Here is a 10,819-nt window from a genome sequence, read left to right as displayed (position 1 = left end):
ATAACTGGGCCTCGTGGCCTTTCGTTCAAGTGAAGCCCGATTCTGGTCTTCTTGTGGCTCAGAGTTTGCAAATTGTGGCGATGATTGACAATAAGATCTAGTCACTTGTATTATATACTTGACAAAATCAAGGATATACTTAGATCTGCCAACTCTTAAATGAAATGAATTTGTGTGTGTCAGCTCTGTGATGGCCTGGCGGCCTGTCCAGGGTGTCTCCCCTCCTGTCGCCCAATGACTGCTGGGTTAGGCTCCAGCATCCCCGCGACCCTGAGTAAGGATAAGCGGTTTGGATAATGAATGAATGAACGAATGTGTTGTGTTGCAGCTGAGTAAGCTCGACGACATGATGAGAATGATGGCCGATGTATGAATGATATCGGGGTTGGCATGAGTGGATTGCTGAATGGACCTACTGGGCCCAGGTTCAAGGGCTCAGGGGGCCCGAAACCCAGCGCCTCTGAATGAAATCGCTCTTATAATCTTTGCATCAAAAGGGCTTAGTCATTCATGTCAATAACAGAGCCCGAAAAGTCCTACTGAAAAACTGGGTGAAACTGCAGGCAGGAGCGGATCTACGGGGTGGCAACAGGGGTGGCAGCTGCCACCTCTGGGACATAGTCTTGCCACCCCTGTTGCCACCCCATTTATAAATCAGATAATATGTTTTCAAAGTATATTTTATGTACATGCATGGTGTAGGTCAATGAGACCCGCACCAAACTCATCTCAAACAGTAGAGAACAAAATACATTCGATGAAATCCGAGTTTTGAATAATAATACGTTTAGAATAATGTCCATTGCCCCCCCTCCTTGAACCTCATGCCACCCCTTTGCCACCCCCAGGAAAAAAATCTCTAGATCCGCCACTGACTGCAGGTGAAGGTATGTCTTGGTTAATATGCTGTTGGCGTTAATTGTGTGTACGTATGCTGGAGATACTGTGGAGGCACAAGTGAATTTATTTTACCACACCTGGAATTTAGTTATCGTGCTGCTGCTGGCTGCAAATCAGTGTACCTACCCAGCCAGAGGGGAGGGGGGGAAGGGGGGGGCTTTTACACATCCGTCCTCCGGGGCCCATTTTTTTCCTAATCCGCCTTTGGGGGGTTGGTAGCGCTCAAAACATACACAGTGATGAGATCAGAGCCTGAAGTGAGCGCTTCATTCACCTCGGCGTCCACGCCTGTCACCCGGCAGTCTCGTCTTGAAAGGGGGCTTTAACAACTATGGACAGCGACGACGAAGACATAGAGGAAGTGGTGGAAGGTAGACCGCTGTAACGAAAATAGCTCGGGTTCGCCTCGCGGCGTGCGGGCCTAGCCCGTTCAAATCAGATCGGGTTGTCGTCTTTCCGTAAACCGAAATGTTTTAGCGGGACGTCATTTTCTTCTTCTTCTTTTTTCTTTCCTCCTCCTCCACGTGGGGCCCATACGTCGCGCGTGCCTCGCAGACGCCCGGCGCTTTATTTCCGGAGGAGACCTGATGACGAGAGCGCGGCGCTCCGCGGTCCGCCCGGCGAATGGAGACCAGAGTTGGGTTTCGGGTGTCGCCAACACGACGGGAGCCCAAATGCGATGTTAAAAACGGAACCGGTCCGCTGGGACGTGTGCTCGGGGTCTTTGCGCCGAGAAGGGGCGTTAAAGTTACAGACGGAGCCCAGGCGCGTGACGGTGTTTGCAACAGTTTTGACATTTTTTAACCGGGTGCGAGACGAAGCCCCAGACGGCGGGACGGCTATATAGCTGCTTTCGGTACCGTGAGACAAGCCGGCACACGTGTGGGAACAACGACGGGGAACCGAGTCACTTCCGAGCCAACGTTTGACACAAAGGCGAGATTTATATGCGAACACGGGGTTTTTAACTCCTGCCGCGTGGCTTTGTAGGACACTCCCTGCATGGCTGCGGGTTTGTTCAAGAGTTTAATTAAATGAGCGACGACGGGAAAGACGGGAGGGGGCCGCTGTAAAACGGGTGGGCTGACGTTTCGCTGGGAAAGAAGCGAGCGTGCAAATAAGCCCTGTGCATATATATTCGTGCCTCGTTAAAATTGTCTTGTCGTTACAATGGACCGCCCATAGGTGGCGTGCGCGTCTACCAGGAAAACGTGGTCCGAAGCAGGACGGGCGTGACCGAGGCATGAAGCAGGCTTACTGGCGTCATATTAGCGCGCTGATGTGTACAGATCGCACAGCTAATGGAGAAACTTAACACAGTATGTTACAGCTCCAGTGTGTGTGTGTGTGTGTGTGTGTGCACTAAGGTCCATTGGATGAAGATGGTCTGCCTCACGGGTTCTGCACAGTGACCTATTCCTCCAGCGATCGCTTCGAAGGACACTTCACCCAGGGGGAGAAGAATGGCAAGGGCAAGTTCTTCTTCTTCGACGGAAGGTAACGCCGGAGTGAATAAACAGAATCGCTTGATCATCCTCCCACCCGTCTCTCTCCCCAGAGTGTAGCTTTCTTCCTTTCATTCATTTACTGCTGCCCCTCCCCCCACATATCATGCAAATGTTTTGGTTTTGTGCCCCCCCCCCCAGTCTCCTCTTGATTCATCCCATTCCCCTGATTCTTAACGCAAACACTGCAATGTTTTCCTTCCAGTCCTTATCAGGCCTACAGCTCCCGTTTAATTATTTTAATAGGTTTGTGCACGTCCCTACACGAGCTGGTGTGAATTGGGTAATGAGAGACTGTTAAAGGAGAATCTGTGACTTAGTATTTATGTTGTATAGATGATTAAAACTTAGTTTTTCTCTTTTTCCCCCTCTGTTGTTTTGCATGCAGTACTTTGGAGGGCTTTTTCGTGGACGATGCTCTGCAGGGACAAGGGATATACACGTATGAGGATGGGGGTGTGCTCCACGGGACCTATGTGGATGGAGAGCTGAATGGGCCTGCTCAGGAGTTTGATGGACAGAGCCGCCTGGTGTTCAAGGGCCAGTATAAAGACAACAGCCGCTGTGGGGAATGCTGGATTTACCACCCTGTGAGTCACAGCCATGTAACACAACGTCAACACTATTGTGTGACACAGGAAGTTGTGAAGTTACCAAGCCAAGTTACAAAAAAAAAACAACAAATATTTCTTAGGAGAGGGGCACTGTATGCATATCCACAGCATTGACTTGGCATTTGATGCCATAAGAAAAGACACTAAAGTGGATGAAATATATCAGGACACTGAACTGATGCTCAGTCAGGGCTTGGCCCAGACTGTGTTTTAGTAGGTTGTATGGGTCTTCTGCAGATTAACAAACACAACTGAATTGTTCCTACTCAGACTTGACCTGTATGTGTTCCCTTGTGTGGCGATGATTTGCTCTCTTTCCATTGATATGAAGGAAAAATCGGGCTTTCGTTATACTGCCTTTCTGCGGAGTTGTTGCCTTTACATTAACAACCATTCACCTGCATGTCAGTTTTTTTTTTTCTGGACAACTGGTCATCAAATTTTAGTTTTATCCTGGCAATAATTAATTTGATATGACTCCAGTTATCTAGTGTTTTTGCACAAAAGAAGACACTGAAACAATTATGTTATTTCAAAAATTAAGTTAACTTTGTAAACTTTCCACGTATGCTGTTCTTACTCTAGGCTTGTCTGCAGTGCTGCTCATAAAAAGGTGACAGACGGCGTCCGGATAGCATAGCGGTCTATTCCATTGCCCATACTGGGATCGCCAGTTCAAATCCCCGTGTTACCTCCACCTTGGTCGGGCGTCCCTACAGACACAATTGGCCATGTCTGTGGGTGGGAAGCCAGATGTTGGGTATGTGTCCTGGTCGCTGCACTAGCGCCTCCTCTGGTCAGTCGTGGCGCCTGTTCTGAGGGCGGGGGGGACTGGGGGGAATAGTGTGATCCTCCCACATGCTACATCCCCCTGGCGAAACTCCTTGAAAAGAAGCGGCTGGCGACTCCACATCTATCGGAGGAGGCGTGTGGTAGTCTGCAGCCCTCCCCAGATCAGCAGAGGGGGTGGAGCAGTGACCGGGACAGCTTGGAAGAGTGGGTTAGTTGGCCAAGTACAATTGGGAGAGGGGTCCAAAAAAAAAAAAAAACGAAACCTGATAAACAACCCTGCAAGAAACAATTTGATTACTTTTGTGTTTATTGGGGTACTGATTAGTTTAAAACTATGAGACTGTAAGAGCTGGATTTGTTGGAGGAGGAAGTAAAAATGTGCATTAAGTTAGAGTTAAGAGAGGCAGAATCTCTATGTAGTATCACAAAAGAGGTCTGTGTCTTTATTTTGTGTGATTATTGCCAGAATAGTGCATGTTGCAGGGCGCCATGTATAACCATTCACAGCTCCAGCTTTGGAGTCCGCAGAGTGGAGCGTCCACATAAGAATAGGAAACGGCCCTTAAACCAAAGGCCCGAATTAGGGATCCAAACATCAGCCATTCTTTGCCAGACTGAAATTTGTAATGAAACATCAACCCTGTGTGCAGGTATTATTTACACTGACTCTTATGATAAATTGATTCATGTATTCAGATATCTGTAAATAACACAAAGGTTTGAAGACTGTGCCTAATTCCCAAGTATTGTAACCATTCTTCTACTGTCTTGTGTGTGTGTGCGTTATTGTGTTTATTTACACGTGTTAAGAAATGACCTTTGTGGTTTCTTTGTTGTGTTTTTGTGTACATTGGTACATCTAGGACCAGGGATGTGTGTATGGGGAGATGAACCACGACGGCGAGATGACTGGTAGTTCGGTAGCGTACATCTACCCTGATGGATGCACAGCTCTTTATGGAAGCTTCGTCGAGGGAGAGCTGATTGAGGCACGTCTGGCCACCCTGGTCTCCACAGAGAAGGACAGGCTGCGCTTCGGAGTCGCACCTGACAGTAAGACATGTCACTGCACCTGTTGTGTTGCAAAGGGGTTTAAAAAATGACTCATCTTTGGTTATGAGGGCTGCATGATCCTGGGGCTTCATTTATTAAATGTCCTTACATTCATTTTCATTTTCGCTCTCACATTTATCTCATGGAGAAGAGGGAGAGCCTGGGTAACTCCTGGATTTAGATATTTTTGCAAGTCTTGGTGATTGATAGCTGCAAGAGGTAAAAAATATATGGCAAGGGGGGGGCGTCCAGATGGCATTGTGGTCTATTCCATTGCCTACCAACACAGGAATCGCCAGATCGAATCCCCGTGTTACTGCTGGCTTGGTCAGGCGTCCCCTACAGACACAATTGGCCATGTCTGTGGGTGGGAAGCCGGCTGTGGGTATGTGTCCTGGTCGCTGCACTAGCGCCTCCTCTGGTCAGTCGTGGCACCTATTCGGGGGGGAGGGGGAACTGGGGGGAATGGCGTGATCCTCCCATGCGCTACATCCCCCTGGTGAAACTCCTCACTGTCAGGTGAAAAGAAGTGGCTGGCGACTCCACATGTATCAGAGGAGGCATGTGGTAGTCTGCAGCCCTCCCCGGACTGGCAGAGGGGGTGGAGCAGCGACCGGGACGGCTCGGGAGAGTAGGGTAATTGGCCGGATACAATTGGGGAGAAAAAAATACAAAAGAAAATAGATGGCAAGAGGAAAGAGTTACAAAATTAAGACAAAGCTGACGGCAAAAATAAATAAATGGATAAATCCATGAGTGTGTCAGAACAGATTTCATAAATGAAACCCCTGCTTTGTGTGACGAGGTGAGACGATGGCCGTCACAAGTATGGTAATGGAAATGCTCATAATAAGCTATACTTATTATAATTATCATTATAGGTCCTGTGTTCTCACATGACAAGTCCACCTCTACCTGTATTGCCACCCATGCTCTGCTACCGGACCCTTATGAGAGCCAGAAGTAGGTTAGGCTTACACACCTCTGCTAGCTTGTGATAATTTTAGTGGCATTCTCACATGTAACCCAACCAAAACATTAACCGACTACAGGCATATTCTTTTAGATAATGTGATTTCTACTTTTGTTCCTATGTATCAGGGTGTTTGTGGCAGACTCTCTGATCAAAGGAGCAGGACAGGGCCTGTTTGCAAAGACCGATGCTGAGCCAAATACCGTGATGGCTTTTTACAATGGAGTACGCATCACTCACTCAGAGGTATAATGCATATAAATGTGTGTGTACATGTTGCCATGTACATTGTTGTTGTCGTGCGGGCGGCACGGTGACCCAGTGGTTAGCACTGTTGCCTCACATCAAGAAAGTCCTGGGTTCGAACCCTGGGGTTGTCCAACCTTGGGGATCATCCCAGGTTGTCCTCTTGTGTGGAGTTTGCATGTTCTCCCCATGTCTGCAGTGGGTTTTCTCCGGGTGCTCCGGTTTCCCTCACCATCAAAAAGACATACATGTTAGGGTTTATACTCTTGTCTGTGCCCCTGACCGAGGCATGGCAAGACAAACTGGAGTTGGTCCCCGGGTGCTGCACAGTGGCTGCCCACTGCTCCTAGCTACACGGCTAGGATGGGTTAAATGCAGAGCGTAATTTCCCTATGGGGATCAATAAAGTGTCTCAAAATTTAAAAAAAAAAGCTGCATTTAGGGACTAGCAAATACTTGAATCCATCTTCCCTTTTACCCACCTTTGGTTGTTTTTACCACTGTTAGAATTTTTTTTTCCTGCACTGGCCCTAACTACATTATTCGGTTTTTGATGTCACCATCTTACCATCCTAGGTGGATAGCAGAGACTGGGCATTGAATGGGAATACTATCTCTTTGGATGAAGACACGGTGATTGATGTCCCTCAGCCGTTTGACCAAATGGTTAACTACTGTGCCTCTCTGGGTCATAAGGCCAACCACTCGTTCACCCCCAACTGCAAATATGACCCGTGAGTACAAAACACAAGACTGGTACAGAGTTTAGCAGGGAAGATGCATTTGCTTCATAAGGGTATAGATAAAATAAAATGAGCTTCTCTGGCATCCGGGTGGCGTGGCGGTCTTCGTTCGAATCCCCATGTTGCCTCCGGCTTGGTCGGGTGTCCCTACAGACACAGTTGGCCATGTCTGTGGGTGGGCAGCCAGATGTGGGTGCATGTCCTGGTCGCTGCACTGGCGTCTCCTCTGGTCAGATGGGGCGCCTGTTCAGGAGGGAGGGGGAACTGGGGGGAATAGCGTGATCATCCCACGGCTACACCCCCCTGGTGAAACGCTTCACTGTCAGGTGAAAAGAAGTGGCTGGTGACTCCACATGTATCAGAGAAGGCATATGGTAGTCTGCAGCCCTCCCCGGATCAGCAGAGGGAGTGGAACAGCGACCGGGATGCTCGGGAGAATTGGCAGGATACAATTGGAGAGAAAAAGGGGGGAGGGGGAACCCCAAAAATGAGCTTCTCTCTCAAAAGTTTAAGTCAACAGAATGTCAACATTGTATAAATAGTATGTGTATGTATAGTGATCTGTTCTTTTTCTCTGTTGGTCTGCACAGATTTGTACACCCTCGATTTGGGCCAATCAAGTGCATCCGGACATTGAAAGCAGTGCAGAAGGATGAAGAGCTGACGGTTGCGTATGGTTATGATCATGAGTGTGCGGGGAACAATGGCCCCGAGGCCCCTGCTTGGTACAAACAGGAGCTGGAGTTATTTCAGCAGAGACAGGCCGCTCCCATTGGCCAGTGAGGGCTAGAATCGATGCCTCCTGGACAATAAAATACACCTGTGCCTGCACTGCTCTCTCGTGATCACTCAGGGGCACTTGGAGCTGCAAACTGCCCCATACATATTGGAGAAGTAACTATGCTTCGTATGGTTTATTGATAGAATGATGCTTGTGAACGTCACACATTATAATTACTCACACAGTGCCGCAGAAACACCAGAACTGTTAAAGGAAGGCTTTAAGCAATTCGTAAGATGTTTTTTGGGTGAAATTCTTACGAGTTTTTTCTTTTTTTCTTTTTTTTTTTACATTTTTTTTGCAAATGCAGCCTTTATGTAAATCCTTCTCGTTTCAATTTAAGATAAAAGTAGATGTTTAGGAAGACATTTCTGCTTAAAAACAGTGGTGTGTATCCAGCCCCAGGTTGAATTGGTTAACATGTCGATGACTGCGGATTTTATCTCCTCTGTATTCCTCAGCACATCATCCTCTGATGTGAACGACAGCCTCCACTGCCATGTTTGGTGCTTCAGATTTAGGATATAGCTGGAAGACATAACTTCATACAGCTGGAAGACATAACTAGTGTATTTCCACTGTCCTCACCTCACCATGCACACTGTTTTCAGGCAGCAGCTGTCACTAACTAATTAACATTCTTCTCCCCTTAAGGTGTTTAACAATGCTAGTATATCACGTTTGTAAAATAAAATATTTATCTATTAAAACCTGTAGACGTACTGACTTCAGCCAGTACAGTTCACCCCATCATTGGTCTATTTATTTCATTTAAAAGGAAAAATAATTGCAGCATGTACAACTTTTCAGGCCCATGGCCTGACATGTCTGTATTGTTTGATAAGCTGTTGATCTCATTATGACTATCTCAACATGTTAGTGCTTTGTAAATGACAGGAGTTGAAGAGAAAATATTTTGCAGCTTGCTGTTTCTAAGAAGCCTAAAGGGAGACGTTAGCCTTCTAATCTAATGAGACTGTAGCGGCGATACCACAAAATAAAGCCCAATTTTAAATAAACCATAAAGCATAGCTATTGTTGTCCATTAAATGATTGAATACTAGCTCTTTTATGTGTAAACTATCGCTGTCAAACTTTTAACTCGACTTATTCAGAATGTCTTTATTCATGCTTTCTTTTTGCTGAGAAGAAATAAAACAAAGCCAAACAGATGATGTATATATTTTTTTTTAATACTTTATACCCAAGCAGTGGCTGTATTGATACAATTTATAATACTTACTGTACAGTATTGTCAGGTTTAGTGGCCATTGGTATGTAAACATAGTCATTATGATTTCACTTCCGCTTCCGGTGTGGGGAAGATGGCGGCGCGAATTCACGTTTGCAGCGGTCTCACCCAGTACCGGTGTGGGGAAAATGGTGGCGCAAATTAACGTTTGCGGCGGCCTCATCCAATACCGTCCATGCAGTGTCTTTGTCACAAACTCTTCGTTTGATGGCTGAGAGAGCTTGGACTGCAGCACCCTGTGGGCCAAGGCACCACGGCCCTGCCCGGAGCTGCGCCCGAGGAGGTAACACCGAGGGCGGTCTGAGAGGAAGCGGGGCAGGCTAAGCTAACTGCTAGCCTATGCAGACCGGCAGTTACGATAACACCGAGGGCGGTCCGGCGGCGGCCTCGCCTGGTGTTGACTGGTGTTTTTGGTGGTGTCGTGTGGCGTGCCCCCGGTGAGGTGTGTCTAGGGTGTCCGGCAGGGGGAGCTGGCGTTGGATCAGCTGAGAGAGACTGGTCTGCTTAGTCCGGTGGGACCACGGCCCCTGCCCGGAGCTGTGCCCGAAGAGGAAACACCGAGGGCCGTTTGAGAGCCCACGCAGACCGGCAGTTCCGATAGTCACCTGGCTGGCATTCGTTCCCTTGGACAGTGATTTCTTGTTTAGTTTGGATATATATGTGTTAGCTTGGATATGTGTGTTCTTGTAGTTTTTGGATATGTGTTTTTGTCTTTGTGTGGCACTGCTGTGGACTGGGGAAAACGATATATTGTTTCATGCACACAAGTACATGAAATGACAGTGTTCCTGATTCCTGATTTGGAGGAACGTTACACTTGAATAAATGAAAAGACGATGCACTGAGAAATGATGCTAGGTTATATACAGAAAAACAGGGGACGCCAAACAGCAACCCAATAGCTGTGCAAAGGCGAGGTATAAACTTCCAAACTCGGTTTGCAGTTTCTATCACTGAAAAAAATTTTGAAAACATTTTACAATACTTAAAGCCTGTCAAAAACATAGGCAACCGATGAGAATACAATGGCTTTGAAAAGAAGAAAGTGTCCCTGGTCAATATTATCCACAAGCAAGGAGGGTCCCATCCATGTACAATGATTAAAAAAAAAAGTCACCTTGCCTCCTGAAGAACTGAAGGGTTTGAGAGTGATGCTCATGTCTGAGTGCTCAGTAGCCCAAGTTAAAAGACTATTGCTAGAGGAGGGCCCTGCCAAAAATGTGCAAGAACCTGTTAAAAAATAGCTAAAGAAAGATACAAATGTAATGGCCATGAATGAAAAGTATATATTCTTCTAAACATTTTGAAATTCTTGCTTAAAATCTAATACATGGTGTCTGGCCAGTGCATAAAACACCAATTTGTGTGATGGAGAAACGAAGTGGTAGAAGGGTGTATGTCTTAAACACGGCATGGGGCATGGAGATGCACCTCCGATTTTGACAGTTTGTCGTCTTTTTGAGTGTGGTGTATCTAGGCCCAGAGGCCATGGCACAAAATGGACGAGTCATGGGAGGCAGTTAATGGGGAGGTTGACAAAGGCATGTGCAGGTGTACCCTATCATGATGTACCCTATCATTACATGTGAATGAACATATAAATAAACAAACAAAAAACCATTAAAGCTCCAACTGAGGTTAGCATCAACCAGGGGCGATTCTAGGATCAGAGCTTTAGGGGTGCTGAGCAGCCAGAGTGCTGGCCGGCCAGGCAAGATAAATTTGGGGGGTGGATCAAACATTTTTCGAAGCATGGGGGGTGCTGTATTTTCGTTGTTAAAATATTACGTTTAAACCATATACTGGATATGGTTTTGACATTTCTTCAGCTTATTAAACATGGACATACAGTAAAAAATAAAAAATCTCTTCAATTTTAGGGGTGCTGGGGTTCAATTTAGGGGTGCTGCAGCACCCCCAAAAATGGGCTAGAAACGCCTATGGCATCAACACTGCCAGA

The 10,819-nt window shown here is 46.8% G+C and overlaps 1 protein-coding gene across 1 annotated transcript; it reads left to right on the top strand.

Annotated features, from left to right (window-relative positions):
• Positions 1-1,116: 1,116 nt before the first annotated feature.
• Positions 1,117-8,773, top strand: setd7 (SET domain containing 7, histone lysine methyltransferase). Its single transcript, XM_056287056.1, has 8 exons — positions 1,117-1,271; positions 2,268-2,397; positions 2,794-2,995; positions 4,675-4,864; positions 5,746-5,827; positions 5,966-6,083; positions 6,660-6,817; positions 7,417-8,773. Exons 1-8 carry the CDS (start codon positions 1,232-1,234, stop codon positions 7,607-7,609), a joined length of 1,113 nt encoding a protein of 370 aa, XP_056143031.1. The 5' UTR covers positions 1,117-1,231; the 3' UTR covers positions 7,610-8,773.
• Positions 8,774-10,819: the final 2,046 nt, after the last annotated feature.

The sequence above is a fragment of the Lampris incognitus genome, chromosome 1 (genome assembly GCF_029633865.1).
Source record: "Lampris incognitus isolate fLamInc1 chromosome 1, fLamInc1.hap2, whole genome shotgun sequence".
Classification (NCBI taxonomy): Eukaryota; Metazoa; Chordata; class Actinopteri; order Lampriformes; family Lampridae; genus Lampris; species Lampris incognitus.
Note: the sequence above shows the minus strand (reverse complement) of the source record. Positions and strands in the feature narration are given on the sequence as shown.

Coding starts and splice junctions, on each gene's coding strand:
- setd7 (XM_056287056.1), top strand. CDS start 1,232: ATGGACAGCGACGACGAAGACATAGAGGAAGTGGTGGAAG. Junction 4,865..5,745: donor CTTCGGAGTCGCACCTGACA/GTAAGACATGTC, acceptor TTATCATTATAG/GTCCTGTGTTCTCACATGAC. Junction 6,084..6,659: donor TACGCATCACTCACTCAGAG/GTATAATGCATA, acceptor TTACCATCCTAG/GTGGATAGCAGAGACTGGGC.